The sequence below is a fragment of the Selaginella moellendorffii genome, unplaced genomic scaffold (genome assembly GCF_000143415.4).
Source record: "Selaginella moellendorffii unplaced genomic scaffold, v1.0 SELMOscaffold_6, whole genome shotgun sequence".
Taxonomy (NCBI): Eukaryota; Viridiplantae; Streptophyta; class Lycopodiopsida; order Selaginellales; family Selaginellaceae; genus Selaginella; species Selaginella moellendorffii.
The window spans coordinates 3,010,269-3,030,592 of NW_003314267.1; the positions used below are offsets into that span (position 1 = coordinate 3,010,269).

Below are 20,324 nucleotides of genomic sequence, written 5' to 3' on the forward strand. Positions count from 1 at the left end.
AGGTGTCCGGATCTTTCAAGGCGCCCAGGAGCTCCTCCTCGTCGGACGAGGATCGCGATCAGCTGGACACCACGCCTGAGGATCACCCCGAGGAGAGGGAGAGAGCCCAGCTCCACGATCATCTGGCGAGATTGCGGGTGGATCCGGGCACCACTGCGGTGGCAGCATCCACTTCGTCCTGCGCCCCGACTCCGGCGGCGCCCGCGCGGTCCCGGAGAGCGTCGGCGATCCTCACAGCACCCGACATTCTTGATCTGGGCGAGATCGAGGACCCCAGGGATCGGCCGTTGGGCGAGAGGGACCGAGAGCGCGAGCGGGAGCGCGAGCGCGAGAGAGACCGAGACCGCGAGCGGGAGAGAGAGCTGCGGGAGAGGGAGCGGGATCGAGACAGGGAGCGGGAGAGGGAGAGGGATCGCGAGCGCGAGCGCTTGAGATCCGGGCAGTATGGCGTCTTTGCCGGTGGCGGAGGCGATCAGCCCGGCGGGGGCGGCCACCAAGGCGGCGGTGGCAGCGGCGGCGGCGATGCCACTGGCGTGGATCTTGGGGGTGGCGGTGTAGAAGGCGGCACCATTGGAACGTACTATCTAGGATCTCAAGCGACCTCGGCTATGGATCATCTGGCTGGCCACTAAGTGGGTTGACGAACTACTATTCTTCCCAAGATCTTGGAGGATCTGACGCATTCTTCCTTGTGTGCCAGGTCCTTGCGAGAGATATTTGTAACGTCGCCATCGCGTGCTTGCTCGCTTTTATCTTCAAAGGAGAAGCGAGAAGAGTAACACCGCCCCATAGAGAAATTATTTCATTCATCAATCTTCACGGGTTTCGAGCAAAATATTGTTTTACCTAGGGTCCGCTCGATCGATGGCGGTGCGTCGCCGGCGCTAGGCGCGAGGCGCGCGGGGGGCGGGGCGGCGGCGCGGTAAGAAAGATTGCGTGACGGCTTTGGATTAGAATTCTCATCTGGGAAAGAAGACAGAAATTCTCCGATTTCTTCCTCCGCCCCGGTTCCTCGATTTCCTGCTGTTCTTGATCGATCCGGAGCGCCAATGAAGCAGCTCGTAGATCTCCTCCACCGGCGCAAGAAGGCTTTCTTGATCGCCGCGGCGCTGGCTGCCGGGGGCTACGCGTCCTACTCGTATTACCGCTCGGAGTCGTTTCAGAGAAGGAAGAGGCAAGTAATTCTCATCTTGGATGGATTGGGGAAGCTGCTCCAGGCGGCGGCCAGCGCTGCCGACTCGGCGTCTCTCATCTCCGGTGATCTCAAGGATTTTCTGGAATCGAGCAACGAAGAAGGCGAGGTTCCTCGCAGCATCCGGCAGCTCCTCAAGATCTTGCGCTGTCCGGAACTCCAGGATCTTGTCGCGGTCACCACTTCTAGCGTCTGCAAGGTGATTATGGCCGGTACTTCTCCTGAGGATACTTCTCCTTCCAGGGCTCATCATGAGAAATCGCTAGACAGGAACAATCTGGTCATGTATAGGGACAGGCTCCAATTCAGGGCAGAGAGCAGTGACGGATGGAGGCGTGAGAGATATGAGAACTTCGAGGTGAAACGAACAGTTCCAGGGAGCTCTAGCAAGCCTAGCAGAACAATGAGGCACGAAGGACTTTCAGAGAAGTTGCTAAACAAGCTTTTCAGTGACCCCGGGAAAGGTTTTGCGTCAGCCATTGTTGGAAGTGCGGTGAGAAACTTGGTGGTGTGTTACTTCGAAGAGATGGAGCGCAAGGCGGAGCTAGAGAACGAGTCGGCTCCAGAGATTTTCGAGCTGGGAGCCAACGGGATCGTGCGAACTCATGGAAGATTGAGTGAAGATCCAGGGGAATGGAAGCCCGCCAAGCTCTTGGATCTGGCATGCAGCACCAAAGGAAAAGCTCTTCTCGCGGAGTGCATACAGATCGTTGTGGAGGCCACGGTGTCGACGTACTTGGACAAAACACAGGAGGTGAATATGTTTGAGGAGATGGTGGAAGCGGTGACAAAACCCGTCCACCGAGTTCCGGCCCAAGAAATGATCGTGAGTGTTTGCAACGGGGCCGTGGATACGTTCGTACGAACTTCGTACGAGGTTCTGTCCGAGAGCTCGAAACAGACGACGCGCCTGGACATGACACCGGTGAGTTTCAATAGCAGCGAAGCGGTTTCGGCCTTGCAACAGGGTCCTGGGAATTATCTCGAGAAGATATTCGGCGCCTTGACGATTCCAAGCAATCGCATGCTCGTCATGGATTTAGCTGGAAAAGTGACAGCCGAAGCAGTGAGATCCTTCTTCGGCCTCGTCATAGCCGTCTCCGCTCCATATGTGAGAAGTTCCAGGGACGTGGTTCATTCCAAGGCGGCCGTGGTCAGGACTCGTTTCTCTCAAGACGCTGCTACCAAAGTTCTGGTGTTGGTCACAGTGTGCCTGGCCGTGTTCTTACACATATTTGTCAACACCAGCATCTCACTGAAATGAGAAATAATCCAGGTACGTGTGTTTTTGTTTGTCAAGCTCGTGCTTTCTTGGTTCTCATCTCCTTCATGCAGGCCCGGCATAGATCCAGCCCAAGCACGATGTTTAGAACGTTGAGGCCGAGCATTCCTGAGCTAGCTAGTAGCAACTCAAGCTTACTGGGGAACTTGGTGGCATCCATGTAGAGCTTCACGGATATGACTCCATGCACTAGTAATCTGGAAGTGAAGTAAGTGATCCAGTTGAGAATCCATTCCGCGATCACGGCGACGCTACCGAGCTTTCGTATGCCCGTCATCCGGCTTATGCGTCTCCAGTGCAGGAACACCGAGTGCATCTGTTAGAAGCTAATGAAGTTGGTCCAGGTGACAGGAGCAATGCAAGGGAAGTTTTAGTCACCTCGCAGAGTAGCGTGAGAACTAGATAGTTTATAGAAACGTTCCGGAGGAGTGCCAAGGTGAAGCAGTTTAGCAGCAGCCAGTGATGGACGAGAAGCGGAGGAAACCATCCTTGATAGAGGTGCCTGCGAATCATGTCGACTTGGTCATAGGCGAAGTAGCCACAGGAGAAGGCTAGCACCGAGTACGCTCCAGGCCAAGAGCGAGAGTACAAGCTTTCAAACTCCAGCATTTTTGCGACGGATCCAGTGCGGTAGAGCTCGACGAGCACGCAAGCTCCAACTGGAGGAAAGCCAAGTTTCTAGCGCAATGAAGAAAGAGATGTGGGAAGGAATTCTTCGCGTACCAGAGAGAGACACGAGCAACGAGTGCAGCAACGAGACACCAATGTTCGTGAAGTCGTGGGGTGAAGAAGCTGGTGTGAGACGAATTTTGTGCCTGGAGAGGGAGGAGCCGAGAGCTCCATTGAAAGACTGGAAGAACACGAAACCGGCGATGATGGGCAGTAGCCGCGATCGACCATTGAGCAATTCGCTAGCTACGACCAGCAGCCACACAAGCATCATACTTCCAAACAGCCAGGCGGCGAAGTCGGGGACCTTGTTCTCGCGCTCGGCCATGGCTGGGACTGTGATTTAGCTTGCGAGCTCGCCCTAAAGCCAAGAAGTCAGGCTCATGGGAAAGACGAAGGTGTATGCCGTTCGCAAGGGGAGGCAGCCAGGTATCTACGAGAGCTGGGATCAATGCAAACGCCAGGTACTCGATCGAGCTCTTCTCTTTCTCTTCTTTTCTAAAATCTTTCGTTTTGTTCTTCCTTTTTGGAGACTGATGGATTCAAAGGCTGTGAGTACAAGAGCTTCAGCTCCTTCAGTGACGCGGAGAGCTACATGAACGGGATCAGCCCAACCAAGACCGAGGCCGTACTTCGTTCGGTGACGGGCGATGCAGCAGTCGCCAAGCCAAGACCGAAAATCGCTTGCATCTCCGCTGATGCCGTCTCTGCCGAGGTAGCTCAACGTCTTTCTTTTGAAACAAAGTTGGAACTGTCTTTTGCTCCAGGAACTCATCCATGTTTCCTCGTCCAGCTGCTCCAAGATCAAGCAAGGAGCTGTACCGATTCAAGCCGGACGAGTGTACCAGGTAGAGTTTGATGGTGCATCGAAAGGGAACCCGGGAAGAGCTGGAGCTGGAGCTCTTCTCAAAGACCCAGATGGCAATGTGGTAAGATTTTCGTGTTAAAAAATTGTGTTTTCTTGGGTACTCACTCGTAGCTTATTATGATCCAGGAATGTGAGATGAGCGAAGGTGTGGGTCACGCAACCAACAACGTTGCCGAGTACCGTGGCTTGATCCTGGGCTTGAAAACAGCACTAGACAAGGGGATTAAAAAGATCATTGTGAAAGGAGATTCCAAGCTAGTCTGTGAACAGGTAAAAGCTTTTCTTACAGTTCTTTCATTCTACGAACGAGTTTCATCAGATAATGGAGCGCTGGAAAGTTCGGAATGAAGGGCTCAAAGATCTCTGGCAGGAAGCAATGTACCTCAAATCGCAGTTCTTGGAGTTTAAAATCCAACACGTCGATAGAGTAAGCGAAAGCCCAGTGTTTTCTTGTTTGATCGAAAGTTTCTCCTGGCTGGTATCAGGAATTCAATCCTCTAGCCGATCAGCTGGCCAACATTGGAGTCACACTGCCAGGTAATGAAGCTCGAGTGTATTGAAAATGGAAGCCTACTTACATTTCTTTCATCTCGTGATTCTAGAGACCAAGTTCGTGAGCTCTTCAAGGAGTTGAGACGCTGTTATTTTGCTGGAGCGCGATCATCCTTGCTGGGGCTGTTGCGGGACTTGGATTTCCTCCTTTGGATCGTTCTGGTAGAAGAAAGAAGAAGAAAAAAATGCTGCATTATAAGGGCAAAAAGAAAGAGCGCCTTACTCTGTGCTCGATGTGCCACTGGATCGCGGAATACAAATTCATGGAGAAATTAATCCCGAGGTAGATGGTCGCGACGCCCAGCAGCGATGTCACCGTCTTGTACCCGATGTCTGCGATCTTCCTCATGATGCCGCGCCTTCGCTCTTCGCAAGAACCCTAAAGTATGAAATAGGGTTTATGGGAGCTTCTCTATTCGGGTTTTAGGAGCAGCAATCCACGACGATGGCGGCTGCGGAGGAGGCGCCTGCGCCAGTCGATCGCTTCGATCTCAATGTAGGTTCTCGATTCTCCTGGAGTAGAGCGGATAGAGAAATTTGCAGAAATTTTGCAGTCCAAGAGGGTCCAGGATGCGTTTGAGGACTGGGGATCCAAGACGACGATCGGTATCGTGGCGGGCATGATCTTTGGAGGGCTAAAGGAGGGTCGAGCATCCGCTGTGAGATTTCACTTCATTTGCTCCCTTTGGATTTTCATTCGTTTGGTGTGTTGTTGTAGCACTGGCAACCTTTTCTTCCATCCCAGGCCGGAAGTAGCACTTGGAACGAGCGGCAAAGAGTTTGGAGGAACGTTTGGGAGCAAAGATTCGTGAGAGTCGCGGGAGGAACGGTGTCGGGAGGCGCCAAGCTTGGATTCTTCACGTCCATGTACTGTGGCCTCCAGCACGCTCTTGCGATCTACAGAGACGTGGATGATGCTTTCAACACCGCCATCGCTGCGAGCGCCACCGCTGCAACCCTGGGACTTGTTTGTAAGTTTCGCTCTTTCGCAGGCATTCGTTTTACTTCGCATTTCCTCTCTAGAGCCTCCGCATTTCTCGTTCTCGCTCGATCTTTCTAACGATTTGATCAAACAGTGCCAGGATCGTTGAGATGGCGATTGAGGACATCATCTCTGGGGATTGTTCTTGGAGCAGTAGCCGGGCTTCCCATCGGTGAGCAAAAAAGAAATCCAAGCTTTCGATCGCTCTTCATAGCTGACTTTGAGCATGGTTCCACAGGCTACATCCAGACCTCGCTCAACAAGAAAGCAGAAGAACTCATGAAAAACGCTCCAAGCCCAAGCTCGTAAAAAAGCTGCCGTATGTAGCGTGCTAGAAATACGATGCACCGTATGATTTTCGTACTGCTTGGACACGTGTTGGCACCCAACGCGGTGCACGGGGGCCTGGCCGCGCAAGAAGCTCTAGGGCGTGACACCTGCCCCTATTTCCGTACGACTCGATTCTTATGGTTTACCTAGGGTTTGTGCTCTTGCGTGAACCTTCTAGAATGTGGGCTATGGCGAGCGTGAGCGACATGGATCGTGGAATCTAGCTGCTTCGGATGCCAGATTGAGGTGTGTATCCAGCGCGCGGATTTGCGATGGCGGCGGCAGCGGCGGGCGAGGATGGGGCGAAGCATGGGGCGGGATCTATCGCTCGGCAGACCTCCATTTACTCGCTCACGCTGGACGAGCTCCAGACGACGCTCGGCGAGCCGGGGAAGAATTTCGGATCCATGAACATGGACGAGTTCCTCAAGAACATCTGGACCGCGGAGGAGAGCCAGGCAATGGCGGCGGCCATGGCGCCGGACAACAGCGCGCTGTGCCGGCAGCCCAGCCTCCGGGCGCCGCTGCCAAGGACTCTGAGCAGGAAGACGGTGGACGAGGTGTGGAAGGGCATCCATCGGCCGGGCGAGGAGGATCAATCGCAAGGCGAGAATGGGCGAGAGGCGGCGCATGCAACGCAAGCCACTCTTGGAGAGATGACTTTGGAGGATTTTCTCATCAAGGCCGGGGTGATGAACGATGAAGCTGGCGCTGCTCAGGACCCAAAGCCTGTCGTGGCTACTGCGAATGGAGGCGGAGTTCCTCACGCTGCTGCGCTGGGTATGGAGTCCAACCAGCAGGGAGATTGGCTGGCGGCGAACCAGTATGGGAATACTGCGACGATGGCTGCCGCGATCTCTCAGCAGCAGCAGCAACACCAGCAGCAGCAGCAGCAGCAGCAGCAACGCCAGCAGCAGCAGTTCCTCCAGCAGCAAGTGGAGGTGGCGGCTTACATGAACGCTTCAAAGATGGGAAACGGAGGAGCTATGACTGCGCTTGGACAAGCTGGGATGTTTGGAGCGAGTTCTCCACCGAGCCCCGGATCGGACAGCCAAGGGAATGGTTTTGGGCTTCCTTCGATGGGATTCGGGATGGAAGGAAGGGGTCGGAAGAGGGGACTGGACGGACCGGTTGAGGTGGTTTTGGAGCGGAGGCAGCGACGGATGATCAAGAATCGCGAGTCGGCTGCGAGGTCTCGAGCTCGCAAACAGGTTGGTTCTCTTTCTTCCTGTCTGCTTTTGATATTTAGCATTGATGATGTCAAAGCTGAGACAAAGATTTGTTTTATGTTTTTCCAAGGCTTACACAGTGGAGCTGGAAGCCGAAGTGAGCCACCTCAAGGAAGAGAATACGAGGCTCAAGAAGCAACAGGTCAGATCCTTGGACTTTTTCTCTCCTTGGTTTCTAAAACAACGAGGAAACTTGCAGGAAGAATGCGAAGTGAGAGATAGAAAGCAAGCAAAGGTACTGGAAAAGAAATCAATCTTGCTGAGATTTATTTTCCTTTCTTCGCAGATATTGGAAGCAATTGTATCCAAAAGCGAGCCTATGTGTTTACCAAAGCCAAAGCCATTGAAGAGAACGCTAACTGGGCCCTGGTAGATGTTAAGTCACTGCTCCTCTTAGCTATTAATGTGTACATTAACATTACATTAAGTTAACTGGAGTCAATCTCATCCAACGGCGTGGATGTGCCAGTAAACCATAGCCACAAGCTTCCACGAGCGTTTAAAGGCCGTTTGATCCAGTACGTGGACGGTCCAGATGGTGGCGTCCATCCAAAATCCTCTATCCCAGACCTAGGTCTTTGGAGTGGAGGAAGAATGGCGATTGCTGTGGTGGACGCGTCAGGTACGTGCACGTCTTCTATGTTTTGCCCCGCGGCAGCTGCGTCGTCCTCGAGCGTCGCATTCGCAGCGTTGCCTTCTCCATCCTCGTCGTCGACACGAATCAGCGCGTCGTGGAGGAAATCCGCGAGCTTGAAATCGCAGCGGAGAGGCGGCACAGGCACGGGAGCTCTCAGGCGCCGATTCTCGGCCGCTTGCATCGTTTCCGAGACCAAGGAAGCCTCTCCAGGTGGATTTCTCTAGATTCAATTGGATTCCAATGCCTGATCTGTAGCACTTTCATTTTGAGAACTTTTAGTTTGTCTTTTCTATGATGTTTCCCAATGCTGATCTTCGATTTTGTGATCTCCAGCCGGAGCTGTGGATGACACGACCTTTAAATCTCTAGTGCTCGAGTCTGAGATTCCCGTTTTGGTGGACTTCTGGGCTCCCTGGTGCGGGCCGTGCCGGATGCTGGACCCGGTGATCGACAGCATTGCCGAGAAATACAAGGGCAGGATCAAGTGTTACAAAGTTAACACCGATGACAGCTCCAAGACCGCAACGGAGCTGGGAATTCGCAGCATCCCGACGTGCATGATCTTCAAGCAAGGCGAGAGATTGGACACCGTCATAGGCTGCGTTCCAGAGACCACTTTGATTACCACCATCGAGAAGTACATATGAAGCAAACAGGGGGGTATAGCCTTTGACGTTTGCAGCTTGTTGCTCATCCGACCAGCCAAGAAGCCGAGAGAAAATAATTACTTTGGTTAATTGAGCATCTTCTGTATTATACTTTGTCTACCTTCATTGCCAAGACAAATTTTATATTTAATCTTGTTGATATACTTAAGGGTTATATAAAAGGTTCAATGATGCTGTAGCTCTTTCAAACACTGTCATGGAATATAAAAATGGAATAGAAAAATGTACATCCCAATTAACCCAAAAACCTTTATTTATATATAAAAACTAGAGGTTTGGATTAAAACCAATCTGATATCTATTAAAATTCCATTATGTTAATTTTAGTATACGGGCAATATATGAAAAGAAAGTGTACTTTACTATCTTAAAAGAAAGTGTACTTTCTTTTCCTTTACAAACAGCTTTGATCCAATTGTTAGGTTTTTTTTGCTTCTCAAAAAATAGTGGTAACCATATTTTCAGCCTATTATAAATTATAAAATTAATAATAAAAATAATATATTTGTACCTTCCATTCTTCACAATGAGCTCTTCTTTTTATAGATTTTTCTTTTTGCAGATTATTTGAGTTAAGTGGAAGACAAAGAATGCCATATTTGGTTGTAACATTGCCACTTATCAATCATTCTACATTTACACCAGCAAAGCATGAAGTCCAATTCAAAATCTTCTTTAGGGAGTGTGAACAACTTGATGGTTTTTTAGCAACTATGTTTGCATATATTTCAAAAATATTTATTATTTACTCTTCTTTTACATTGACTAATTAACAAAGAGGAAATACCTAAGAAAAACTTCATATTAATTCTTCAAAACCTTTCTCTTCCCATTTAAATTGTTTATTAATAAATTTATCAAATTTACTAATAAATCTATTTTTTTAAAATAGGGTTGTAGGATGATATCCCTATGGAAATGAGCCTCATGCTTTTCATTCAGAAAAATTGTTTGTAAATAAAACTTTATACACCTTATGTTATTACATTATCCCCTGATTCATAATTTACTATCATATGTTTAAAAATAATTAAATATGGAATTAATGTATTTCTAAAATAAAAAATCCTAATTTTTAATTATGTGTTACAATTGATTGAACTTACAAAAGAAAACTTTAAAGTGATTTATTTAAATAAACTATTATTATATTACTTTAAAATGCATTTATATAAATTTTACTATCTTAATTAAAAGTAAGTATTTTACAATAATATTTAAATTGTCATATAATTTTACTTATTTTTATTTACTAATTAGATTTTGTGATTGGCTATTCCACTCTAAAGCATTTTTGGAAGGTTGTTAAATGGATGACAAACCAAAAATGACAGTGTATATTGAAATTTTTAATGTTTATTGCAATTTGGAAAAATTGAGGTAGAGGTTTAGTTAAAAAGCTTAATATACTAAACATTAGAAATCTTCTAAGTATATTCTATTTCAAAAAATATATTGATAACTAATAATCTATATCAGCAATTTAATTTTGTAAGTGTAATATTTCCTAAAATATTTAAAGACAGATCAATTCTTACTTGCCAAATTCTTAAATTAAGTGACCAATTCTTCATATATACACTTCCATCTCTATGAAATAGTATTATACATTTATACCATATTATGTTTAATTGATCTTCATTTAAATCACTTGATGTTACACTAGTATGTTGCCCAATATATGCAATTACTTCTACATTACCACGAATAGAAATTATTTTTCCAGTTCGATTATGATTAAGAGTGTAATAAATTACAATTACAAATATCTATATCAGAAACTCTAGAAAAATAATAAGGCAAACATTTCCATAAATATCCGTCACTCATTGAGTATGTTTTGTTTAAAAGATAAGATAAATAGAAAACCAGTTAAAAATATTTCTTCATTTCTTCAATGTCTAAGTAAATATGTAACCAACAAAACCACATGTTTATAAAGCATTTTTTTATGTATTTGTAAAAATAAGACAAGAAAATATAAGTGTTGTCCAAACAAGAAGGTATCTTGGATCTTAGTGGAAGAGTTATAACAGTAACTGATATCTATTCTCTTAGGTAATGATACTTAAGGAGGTTGAGATTTGGGAATCTCCAATTGCATTGTATAGATCATAGGAAATAATATAAACACCTTATCATAGCACATAGAGCTTTATAGATGCTATGAGGTAGCCAACTAGCTATGATGCCCAAGAGTATTTAGGGAAATAGAAATCTAAGAGTCATTATTTGGGTAAGATTATCGATGCAAAGTGTTTGAAGTGTTTAATAGTGATCATTTAGAAAATTAAGAGCTACTTGTGTGTCTTAAGTTGGATCTTTAAGTGGAATGGAGTAATGGTTGTAATCAATTTGTGCAAGTAGAATATTGCTGTTGAGAAATATCCCATTTGTGGCATTTAGCACCTTAATGCCATTGTAAGTTGGGTATCAATTAGCAAATGATATAGTTATTAATTTAGATAGATCCAAATGAAGGAGATATTATTTATCCAAATTCAAGCTTTCCTTGTGCATTGCATACGCTTGGTTTCTTAAAAAATTGATATACCATGAGAAAAATGGCTTTGAGAAATAAATGCAAATTGAAACAAATTAACTTGTTCCAAAGTTGTTCCTAACATATCTTCAATATCCTTTCCTGAATGAGCTTGAAATATTTTTGAAGAAAAGAAAATAATTTAAGCAATGCCAGAATACTTAACAAAACAAAGTTTTAATCTTACCAGAATTATCACATCATCGGTTGGAATAAATTAGCAAGGATATGGGATGATCCAAAGTATTCACCGCGTCTAAATGGACAAACTTTATATAGATTCTATGTTACAACTTAATCAGCAATATTCTTTGCAAGATAAAGTGAAAATTCACTTTATAAGTTTTGCCTATGTTATGTATTATTTACATTGAAAATACCAATATCCTCAATAGACTCAAAGAGATATTTATAAAACCACACCACTTCCTCATACAATTCTCATCATAAATGCTTGACATACTTAAAAAAAAACTCTTAGAAAGGTAAACTTCAAGCACCTACTTAGTTCCTTTTGATATTCCACATATAAAACTTCTTGCTTTTACACCCCAACACTAGATTATATTAACCTCCACACTATTGTGTTCTAGAGCATTATCACTCGTTATTTGTTTTGACTTCCCAAGGTAGCATACAGTCTGTGTATATGTGTTGAAAATAGCATAGACTTCTTTGATTGTGGATAGCTTGCAAGCCATAATAAAATGTGTTGCCCCACAAATCATGGCATGAACGTAATATCTGTAAGTTATAACTTTGCAATATGTTACAAAAATACAAAAATAATAGTTAAAAAAGATAAGGAAGAAAATTAATTAAAATTGTTTCATTAGTGTAGATCCATTGATGAATTCATGACAAATGCTTACTTTGCAGCCTTCTTAGATTATGTAAAGCTAATGCTTTACAAATTTAATGCCTACTAAAATGGTAATCAATTGCTCAACAACAAGAGTGGGAGTTAATAATTCCCTAATTTGTCCCTATATAATTCATGGAAATATTAGTTTTGATGTGGTTAAGAACTTTCTTTATCAGTATCCTATAGTACACCCCCTCCAATTTGTACCCACCACCCACGTATATTTGTATAGTGTTGGCCACATAATTCCCAAATAATTTGCAAGATAAACCATGGTTTTTGTCTCAAGAATCTTCAAGTGCATCCATAAGCAAAATACCACTGCACTAACAAATCCCCTCAAGCTCAAGAAATTATTGAAGCCCTACAAGAAATACCATAATAAAGACCTTTTAATTTAGGAATTCATTTACTCAGCACTGGAACGTTAGAATCTCCATCTTCATTTTAACTCTTGCTAGATGAAAAAGTGTTGGAATTGAAGCCGAATAGTAGCCCCACATTTTATTCATCTTTCATTAATACACTTGTTTTTAACATTTGCATTTAAATCCAATTTCACAAATCTAAGCTATGGGCACATTATGGATGTCTTTAATCACCACCAAAAAAACCAAATTACTTTCACTACCACAATAGCCACACTAACCCTTTCCTCCTCTAGAACCCTAAACCACACTTAAAAGACAATGACAATGAGGATGTTGTATGGGTCATCCATACCACATATATAACCCACATGTATGACCCTATCATTCATAGTTATATGCATGGGTTTTTTTCACAAGTACAATATAGAAGATTTACAAATAACACACCATAGAAAGATATGCCCTCCCTCTCTGTGTGTCTTCTTTCTTTGGCGTCGTGTGCTCGCGTGCGCTGACGTGGCCGCTAATGTTGACGATACATGGCAGAAAATGACCATTTGTTCATTTAATGCCCGCTGCATTTCTTTTTCCCTCCATCCATCCATCCGTCCATGCATCCACAGCTTCTTGTAAGCGCGATCTTCCATCTGGATCGATCCATTTAGACATCCATCAATTTATTGAAACATCGAAACAGAAACCAAAACAAAGAAACTTTATTGTCTGTTTCTATCACACCTGTCATCTCCGCGAAGAACCAATCCTCCTAAAAAGACGCCATCACGCCATCCGCCTATACACAAGGAACTCTTCCTGTTCTTCCGCCTCCTATACTGCCGATCGATCCATCGCTGGAATGAAGCAATTGTGGAGAGGATTGGGTCCCGTGGGAACCGTTATCTTGGAGGTTCCAAACATTGAAGGGTTGCAGAGGTGATCGGGGTCGCACAGGGAAGAAGATGATGCCGCTTCCTCCTGCAAAGTCGCGGTCGCGATGGATGGCGCCCCAGGAGGAGGAGGAGCTCCCGCCTTTGGATGGCGCTCTGGAATCAAGCCTCGGATCGCTGCTGCGGGGAATTGCGCGGTCGGGAGCCGGACCATGTCGCGCCCCTCCAGAGATTGGGGACGAAGAGGAGGAGGAGGAGCTCCCGCCTTTGTGCCTGAGCTTGTGCTGCGCAACGAACACTGTGAAAACGGATAGAACAACCACGAATGCTAGAATGCCGGCCAAAAGCCACCATTTCCATCCCCGTTTCTCTGAGTGGTGTCTTTAAAAACTCTTGCTCTTGCAACTCCGGGCCAGCTTCAATACTCGGTTAAAGCAAAAAACATATCCCTCAAAGTTGCTGAAGGGTAAGGCTTCCCATCGTCTCTCAAAACATGCGTGTAGAACAATGCAAGCTGGTGGGAAAGCTCCTACAATCAGAGAAAGATTTAGTCACAAAAATCAAAAGATAAAAAAAAAACCTTTGCAGGAAGTTCCTCAATCAGTCTCAGATCCTGTAATGAAAATTCTGGGCCCTGTACCTCACGCCATGCATAGAATTTTGATGTTGCCCACTCCTCCTTTCGGGTCTGCTGGTATAACCAGTTCTAATTGGTTCTCGTCCTCCTCATTCGGAACAACAGGTCGAAAAGGTTGGCGACCGACTTGCATCAACAAAAGATTTCAACCTGGGGCATCAAAGCAAAACATCATTTACTTGTCTCCAACTACAGCCACCATGCCCACCACGCTGACTGCGATTTCCCAGGACAAACCTGTCAAACGATTGCAAGTGAGTAAACAAGAATACAGAAAAACTAGAGAACCGAATTCAAAAAAGGAGCCGCATTCTCAACAAGATCAGCGGCATTCTGGGACAATCCCAGATCAAATGAAGAAGGATCCATCTACAGATAGACAAAATTGAGAGGATTAAGAAGGAAAAACTAAGAAATCCAGAGAAAACCAGGAAAATTCTGCCTTGAGCGCCATGCAAAATTCCAGACAAGGATCAATCTAGCTGCTATGCCTCAGATCTGACCTTGGGCCGCTACCGCTTCCACCTGCTACCGCTTACCGCTACCGGCAGCCTCCGAGAACGCCGAGGAGCTTGTCGCGGATACGGATTTTCCAGACGGCATCGAGCTCCAGCCAGAGGCAAGAATTGAGATTTTGCTGGCTCTGGCATTGCTAACGTGCATTCTCTGTCATGCACAGCTCAAGAGATTAAAGCTTCGCAAGAACAACTGCGATTCCGAGGCATACCAATTCGATGAGGTCTCAATATGAAGTTGTCGAATGATCTCCAGCTCGCCTTCTGTGAAGAAATCCTCCTAGCTTTGATCTCGATCCAGCGCAAAGCAGAGCTTACCGCTAACGCACACAAGCGAGCGGTGAGCTCAGGCTGAAGAGCGATTCGTTGATCCTGGAATGCCCCATGGAGTAGCGAGCGCGCGCCGTCTCCATCCACCCCTGGAAGAAAATGCGATGTAGAAAGAGCTGCTAGACTATATAGCACTCACTTGCCTGCGCGAGTTGCCGCGAAGCCTGAGGATCGCATCACGGAATCCAAGCACGCAATCACTGTCGCGTCCTCGTCCATCATAGCTGTCGTCGTAGCTGCGCAGGCTAGGGGGGCAACAGCCACGATCGTCTCCTCCACTAGTCTCCTCAAGATGATGCGAAGAACCCTAGATTCTGGACTACTACGATGACTACGAGGAGGAAGATTACGCCCACAGCAGCTCAGCCTCAGCTCCGGGTAAGCGATTCATCGATGAGCGCGGGATTTATCTCCAGATCTCTTCCAGGAACAGCGCCGCAGCAACCAATCTGGGCTTGCCCCATCTGTACATACGATAATCTGGAGGAACATCAGTCGTGTGAGATGTGTGGAGTGGTGCGAGACTCTTCACGCTTCCGGCTCTAAATCACTCTAAAACTTGCTGAGCAAAACGATTTGAATCCATCAATGCAGTTGGAAGTGCGCGTCCAAGGCCTGAGCCTTCGCAGCTTGCAACGTCCTTGTTTGCTCCTCTCCCTCCTCTGGCACTCCAGATTAAGCATTAAGATACGCGGGGCTCTTGGAGATGCGGTTCCTTCCTTCTGCCGGTAGAGCAGCTACACCGCAGCTCTGAGCAATCCAGGGTGGCCATAGCCATCCAGAAACACCTGCCTGCCAAGCTTGTTGTCCCAAAGAACCAAGTAGTCGTGCTCCCGCCGGAGGTTGAGCCCCCTAATCGTCAGAACGATGTCCCTGTGCTCGTGATCCACATAGATGAGATACGGTGGCACAATCCTCTCCAGGTCGCTCGTCTTCTTCACCACATTCTCGAGCGAGATTTTGTAGCGCCACCGTCCAGGAGCTCCTATCGGTCGCCCCGATGTAGATGCATCGCTTGTACGCCCAGCGCGTAGCAGCGGCACTCCAATCGCCACGGACATCGCCGGGAAGAAATTTACCTCGTCCTCCTCTCTAGCGCTTGTTCTGCCTCAACCATCTCAAGCACGGCGGCTAGATGGCGACAAAAAAGGCATTCCTGTGTTTGTCCAGTTTGGTCGAATCCTAGGCTAACTGAGTGGTGACGTTCGCAGAAGGAGGATGGGAGGAGAAAAGCTATGGGCGGTGAACATGATCTGTTTTGGTATTTGTAGTTTCTTTGCTTGCGTCCATGAATGGAGAGTGGGTCCTTGTTTGACCGCTACAAGATACCCCAGACGCAAAATTGTACTCGAGGGGGGTCTTTGTGTGCATCAGGATTTCTCGGGTGATCGATCAATCGGTGTCGAGTTTTTGATCAGCAGCAGAGCAGAGCAGTCGCAGCGATGACTATGGCGAAGATTTTGCTAGTGGCAACGGTGGCAATGCTTGTTGTCGCCCCGCTTTTGGTCCAGGCGCTTCACCACATAGAGAAACGGGGATGGAAATGCTGGGTTTTAGCCGGCATTCTAGCATTCGTGGCTGTTCTATCCGTTCTCACAGTGTTTGTTGCGCAGCACAAGCTCAACAACTCCTCCTCCTCTTCTTCCTCATCCCCAATCTCTAGAGCTCCCGATGGCGCAATTCCCCGCAGCAGCGATCCGAGGCTTGATTCCAGAGCGCCATCCATGGCGATGGAGGTCACCGCGACTTTGCAGGAGCAAGCAGCATCATCTTCTTCCCCGTGCGACGCCGATCATCTCTGCAGCCCTCCAATGTGCCCTCCAGAGAACGGTTCCCACGGGACCCAACCCTCTCCACATTTGAGTAGCTCCAGCGATGGATCGATCGGCAGTGTGGAAGAACAGGAAGAATTCCTTGTGTATAGGCGGATTGCGTGATCGCAGGTCTTTTAGGAGGATTGGTTCTTCGTGGAGATGACGGTGTGATAGAAATGTGATCATCGCTAGCCAGAATATAAAGTTTCTTCGATCGATGTTTCAATAGATTGATGGATGTCTAAGTGGATCGATCGAGATGGAAGATCGCGCTTAAAAGAAGCAGTGGATGGATGGAGCTCGTAGAGCTGGCTCGAGGAGCTTGAATGGAAACGAGCGTTGGGGAGAGAAAGGGAAAAAGAAATGTTGACGACGCGCAGGACCTTGAGATCGAGCTCCCGGCACCGCGCGGTGAAGCAGGGCACCGCGCGGCGAAGCAGCGATTGCCCACCCGCGGTGCGGAGAAAGAGACGACGGTGGCGGGGCCATCTGGGTCTTGTCCCCGACAATGCCAAGCTCCGCGAGATCGTAGGCGCTGAGCTCACCAGTGACCATGACGCTCACCGCCTCGCCGTCGGCCTGGAACTGGGGAGAGGTACCAAGGACGTTACTTCCCAGCCTGACCTCTTGCCTCTCCTACATCTCCCAGGTGTGAGCTACACACACCAAGCTGTGGAGGTGTATCCAAACACATCGCTTCTACTCATTGGGTGCTGGACTCACAGTTCTCGTCTAGGCATCACCTGGCGGACCTGCTGCTGTTGTTGCTTTCAGCAGCCCGGGAGCTAGAGGCTCATTGGAGTCGCGGTCCTTTCAGCTCTATTAGGAGATGAAGCGTAACATGTACAGCATCATGGGAGCAACAAGTTGGCATGGTTTGCTTGGTGTAGCACCAGGGAGCATCGAACAATGCGGCTTGTTCAGTGAGTGATGGGAGCTCCTTCCAGACACACAGCCCAAATGGGATTCTCGTCAAACTACAGAGAGGAGACAAGTCTACGTGCTTAGTGCATTAGAGAGTGAGTAAAAACTTACTGTGCATCTGTGAGGTGTGTGTGACTTGCAATAAACAGCCATCCTAGATTTGCTAGAATGCAAACACATGAACCATCACAATGTTAGGCTCACTGGATTTTGTTGTATTGATCACGATGCCATTGAGTTTCACTGGACTGGAGAAACGTCGCAAGGCACCTTGGATTCACTCTAGAGAAGCAGCACATTGGTTTTTTTCTTCTGAGAAATACCTGTATCATTCAGAAATTCTGAACACTCTCTTGCATTTTCTCCAGGTACTTCAGCACTTTTTTCTTTACAGAAGATTGCTCAACAAAAAACCAGCAGTATCGAAACTATAAACTAAATTATAAGGATTCAAGTGATTATGAAAGGAATACAATCATCCACGGGGAGAGCATATGAAGGGCCAGACAGCCTGGAAACATGTTGATCTACTCATCTGAGTGTGGCGCTTTTCATGGGCCAGTTGCAGCTCTAGTTCTTTTATCTGAAAAGAAAACTATAAAAATCCCTTCTCAACAACTAAGAAACACTGAGGGGCTTTACCTCTGTTACCTGAACAAATTGAAAACATAAGTTAAAATAGCATAAATATTGTACAACTTTTCTAAATAGCTACGCAAATCGAGTTTGTAGAGCACTGTCTGTTTCTGTGAGCTACATCTTCAAAACGTATAGATGAGCTCGTAGGGCAACCATGCAGCATCATACCTTCAAATGAAAAGCTTTTGATAGCCTTGTAATCCATTGCTAGATCTCAGTGTTCACCCTGTTTAAATTCTGGTAAAGATGTCCACACGTGATGTTTTGAGGACAAATCAAAAGCCTCAAAATTCGAGTTACTTCTTTGCAGAACTTCTGCTTTATCATGTCTGTAATTTGAGGGATAAATATTTCACAGCCACTGCCTTAAAATAACCCACTAGTTTTTTTTTCCTCTGGTTAAACATCCAGTATAGAAGGATGCCAAAAGCAAAGATCATCTTCACAATCTGAAACAAAAGGCTGAGCTTTTTCTATACTAACAGATTCAATAACATGCTGGTTTTGATAAAATAAGAGTCTTCAGATTCTGATTTGAGGGAATGACCACATTGCTCTTCAGCAACAGGGATATATCAATTCAAAGTTATTGAGGTGAAAGAATGCCTGACAAACAGTCAGCTTCAAACCTACAATGGGAAAATGAGAACCTGCATGCTAAGGTACTTTTGAGTGTTGGTGTACCTAATGGCTCTGGAGAGCACAACATGCGGAATGGACTTTTTGGCTACAAATGCCAGAAGAAATGAGAAGATCAGTCCATCCAGCTCAAGGATTTCTTACCTGTTTGTCATCCACCATTGGAGCAACAAGAAATGACAGACTAGGAATGAAACGAACAAGAGAGAAAACCCTAGGCCAACATCCCAACCTTTAATGTGTTATGGCCTTAAATCCCACTGGCCATAGAATATTCTTAAAATATTTCTGTAGTTTGTGTCATTCTTCCCTCTTTCATGACCCAGCCACATATGGCTGCCTCGAGAAGCTAAATGAGCCTCACATGAAGGGAGTCCAAGGCAATATGGCCATGAAGAAAAAATGTGTAAACAATAACACTAACATCACGATAAACAGCCACGAAAGAAAGAAAGTAATATGGCTTTCTCATATGACAATATGGTCATGGAAACAAAAGAATGAAAATAGAACAAACAACTCAAATCATATAGCAATATGGCTATAGAACTCAATTCTCCCCTTCCTTAGGAATGTTATCCAAGTCATAACCAAAACTCGGAAACACTCTTTTTATGTCATCCTCAATTTCCCATGTAGCTTTGTCTATGAAATAACCATTCTATTGAACTAATAACTCTTTAGTTGTCTTCTAGCATATTTTCACCAATCTTTGAGCAAGAATATTGGCTGAACCAACCTTCTCTACATCAATCTCTAGGACTTGGATGATGGATTAATCTATGACATCACTAAAGTGCAAACACACTTTAAACTTGCTCATATGGAATGTTGGATGAATCTTTGAATTAGCTGACAAGTCCAAAGTGTATGCAAGATCCCCCACACACTATAAAATTGTCCAAGGCCCACAATACCATGGAGACAACTTAGCACTATCACCTCTTTTCAAAGATTGTTGTGCATCTGACAGCTTAAGGAAAACTTTGTCACCAACTTTGTACTCTTGATGACGATGATGCTCATTGGCCAATCTTTTGTTTTGCTCTTGAACTTGCCATGTTCAACTTTACCAATTCAAGCTTGTCCTGTATATCCTCTAGGAAATCACAAGCATGAGATACCCGAACCAAAGCCAAATTCAAATTCACATGAGACTTAGGCTCATAGCCATACATTGCCATAAAGGGAGACATGCTAATAACTGATTGGTAAGCATTATTGTGAGCAAACTGAAGCAAAGGCAAGTACTCCTCCCATACTCCATGTCGAGTCAAGTTTCTCACAAAAGGCCTTAGTATATATTTTAATAGCTAATTCATGTGCTTTATCTGCCCATCAGATTGTGGATGCTCACCACTACTCATGCTCAACTTAGTCTTTACTTTTTCATAGACTGTTTGCCAAAACTTGGACGTGAACTTGGGATTCCGATCACTCACAATGTCACCTGGCAAACCATAGAGATTGAATAACTAGTTTACAAACAATTAAGCAAATTCAAAAGCTTTTATTGTCGTGTTCACAAGGAAGAAGTGAACCATCTTTGTCAAACGATCCACAACAACCTAAATAGCATCATTTCCTTGAAAGGTTTTGGGCAAACCAGTGATAAAGTCCATTGAGATGCTATCCCACTTATTCTTGGGTATACATAAAGGATGATAAAGGCTAGCAAGTTTCTGATGATCAATTTTGACCGCTTGGTAGGTCAAACAACCACATATGTACTTCTGAACATCTGATTTCATC

The 20,324-nt window shown here is 45.8% G+C and overlaps 6 protein-coding genes and 1 long non-coding RNA gene across 7 annotated transcripts; 5 read left to right on the forward strand and 2 right to left on the reverse strand.

The window, feature by feature from the left end:
* Positions 1 to 476: 476 nt before the first annotated feature.
* On the forward strand, positions 477 to 2,615 carry LOC9652044 (protein PHLOEM PROTEIN 2-LIKE A10). Its single transcript, XM_024670197.1, has 3 exons — positions 477 to 632; positions 701 to 2,468; positions 2,528 to 2,615. The coding sequence occupies exon 2, from the start codon at positions 1,050 to 1,052 to the stop codon at positions 2,454 to 2,456; it is 1,407 nt and encodes a 468-aa protein (XP_024525965.1). The 5' UTR covers positions 477 to 632; positions 701 to 1,049; the 3' UTR covers positions 2,457 to 2,468; positions 2,528 to 2,615.
* LOC9634947 (TLC domain-containing protein 2) lies at positions 2,476 to 3,490 on the reverse strand. The gene is made up of 3 exons (XM_002965978.2): positions 3,198 to 3,490; positions 2,853 to 3,133; positions 2,476 to 2,790 (listed from the first exon to the last, which is right to left on the reverse strand). Exons 1-3 carry the CDS (start codon positions 3,469 to 3,471, stop codon positions 2,488 to 2,490), a joined length of 858 nt encoding a protein of 285 aa, XP_002966024.1. The 5' UTR covers positions 3,472 to 3,490; the 3' UTR covers positions 2,476 to 2,487.
* A 1-nt stretch (position 3,491) lies between these two features.
* On the forward strand, positions 3,492 to 4,734 carry LOC112344811 (ribonuclease H-like). Its single transcript, XM_024670199.1, has 7 exons — positions 3,492 to 3,607; positions 3,676 to 3,858; positions 3,911 to 4,072; positions 4,138 to 4,281; positions 4,331 to 4,438; positions 4,497 to 4,548; positions 4,614 to 4,734. The coding sequence occupies exons 1-7, from the start codon at positions 3,527 to 3,529 to the stop codon at positions 4,643 to 4,645; spliced, it is 762 nt and encodes a 253-aa protein (XP_024525967.1). The 5' UTR covers positions 3,492 to 3,526; the 3' UTR covers positions 4,646 to 4,734.
* LOC112344813 lies at positions 4,543 to 4,903 on the reverse strand. The gene is made up of 2 exons (XR_002991836.1): positions 4,787 to 4,903; positions 4,543 to 4,722 (listed from the first exon to the last, which is right to left on the reverse strand). It is a non-coding gene; the product is annotated as an uncharacterized LOC112344813 (long non-coding RNA).
* Positions 4,904 to 4,949: 46 nt separating this feature from the next.
* On the forward strand, positions 4,950 to 5,913 carry LOC112344812. The gene is made up of 5 exons (XM_024670200.1): positions 4,950 to 5,059; positions 5,118 to 5,222; positions 5,282 to 5,534; positions 5,640 to 5,717; positions 5,784 to 5,913. The coding sequence occupies exons 1-5, from the start codon at positions 5,009 to 5,011 to the stop codon at positions 5,852 to 5,854; spliced, it is 558 nt and encodes a 185-aa protein (XP_024525968.1). The 5' UTR covers positions 4,950 to 5,008; the 3' UTR covers positions 5,855 to 5,913.
* Positions 5,914 to 6,043: 130 nt separating this feature from the next.
* On the forward strand, positions 6,044 to 7,551 carry LOC9652045 (ABSCISIC ACID-INSENSITIVE 5-like protein 4). The gene is made up of 4 exons (XM_002965624.2): positions 6,044 to 7,086; positions 7,175 to 7,246; positions 7,304 to 7,339; positions 7,391 to 7,551. The coding sequence occupies exons 1-4, from the start codon at positions 6,148 to 6,150 to the stop codon at positions 7,475 to 7,477; spliced, it is 1,134 nt and encodes a 377-aa protein (XP_002965670.1). The 5' UTR covers positions 6,044 to 6,147; the 3' UTR covers positions 7,478 to 7,551.
* LOC9634948 (thioredoxin 1) lies at positions 7,538 to 8,552 on the forward strand. The gene is made up of 2 exons (XM_002965625.2): positions 7,538 to 7,951; positions 8,075 to 8,552. The coding sequence occupies exons 1-2, from the start codon at positions 7,699 to 7,701 to the stop codon at positions 8,386 to 8,388; spliced, it is 567 nt and encodes a 188-aa protein (XP_002965671.1). The 5' UTR covers positions 7,538 to 7,698; the 3' UTR covers positions 8,389 to 8,552.
* The last annotated feature ends 11,772 nt before the right edge of the window (positions 8,553 to 20,324 follow it).

What these genes read in the sequence shown, in the direction of transcription:
- LOC9652044 (XM_024670197.1), top strand. Translation starts at nt 1,050, where the DNA reads ATGAAGCAGCTCGTAGATCTCCTCCACCGGCGCAAGAAGGCTTTCTTG.
- LOC9634947 (XM_002965978.2), bottom strand. Translation starts at nt 3,471, where the DNA reads ATGGCCGAGCGCGAGAACAAGGTCCCCGACTTCGCCGCCTGGCTGTTT. An exon ending in GTTGCTCGTGTCTCTCTCTG is followed by an intron (nt 3,134 to 3,197) that starts GTACGCGAAGAA and finishes GCTTTCCTCCAG; the next exon opens with TTGGAGCTTGCGTGCTCGTC. An exon ending in TTCTCACGCTACTCTGCGAG is followed by an intron (nt 2,791 to 2,852) that starts GTGACTAAAACT and finishes AGCTTCTAACAG; the next exon opens with ATGCACTCGGTGTTCCTGCA.
- LOC112344811 (XM_024670199.1), top strand. Translation starts at nt 3,527, where the DNA reads ATGGGAAAGACGAAGGTGTATGCCGTTCGCAAGGGGAGGCAGCCAGGT. An exon ending in CTGATGCCGTCTCTGCCGAG is followed by an intron (nt 3,859 to 3,910) that starts GTAGCTCAACGT and finishes CTTTTGCTCCAG; the next exon opens with GAACTCATCCATGTTTCCTC. An exon ending in CATTGGAGTCACACTGCCAG is followed by an intron (nt 4,549 to 4,613) that starts GTAATGAAGCTC and finishes TCGTGATTCTAG; the next exon opens with AGACCAAGTTCGTGAGCTCT.
- LOC112344812 (XM_024670200.1), top strand. Translation starts at nt 5,009, where the DNA reads ATGGCGGCTGCGGAGGAGGCGCCTGCGCCAGTCGATCGCTTCGATCTC. An exon ending in AGGAGGGTCGAGCATCCGCT is followed by an intron (nt 5,223 to 5,281) that starts GTGAGATTTCAC and finishes GTGTTGTTGTAG; the next exon opens with CACTGGCAACCTTTTCTTCC. An exon ending in AGTAGCCGGGCTTCCCATCG is followed by an intron (nt 5,718 to 5,783) that starts GTGAGCAAAAAA and finishes ATGGTTCCACAG; the next exon opens with GCTACATCCAGACCTCGCTC.
- LOC9652045 (XM_002965624.2), top strand. Translation starts at nt 6,148, where the DNA reads ATGGCGGCGGCAGCGGCGGGCGAGGATGGGGCGAAGCATGGGGCGGGA. An exon ending in GGTCTCGAGCTCGCAAACAG is followed by an intron (nt 7,087 to 7,174) that starts GTTGGTTCTCTT and finishes TGTTTTTCCAAG; the next exon opens with GCTTACACAGTGGAGCTGGA. An exon ending in CGAGGCTCAAGAAGCAACAG is followed by an intron (nt 7,247 to 7,303) that starts GTCAGATCCTTG and finishes GGAAACTTGCAG; the next exon opens with GAAGAATGCGAAGTGAGAGA.
- LOC9634948 (XM_002965625.2), top strand. Translation starts at nt 7,699, where the DNA reads ATGGCGATTGCTGTGGTGGACGCGTCAGGTACGTGCACGTCTTCTATG. An exon ending in GACCAAGGAAGCCTCTCCAG is followed by an intron (nt 7,952 to 8,074) that starts GTGGATTTCTCT and finishes TGTGATCTCCAG; the next exon opens with CCGGAGCTGTGGATGACACG.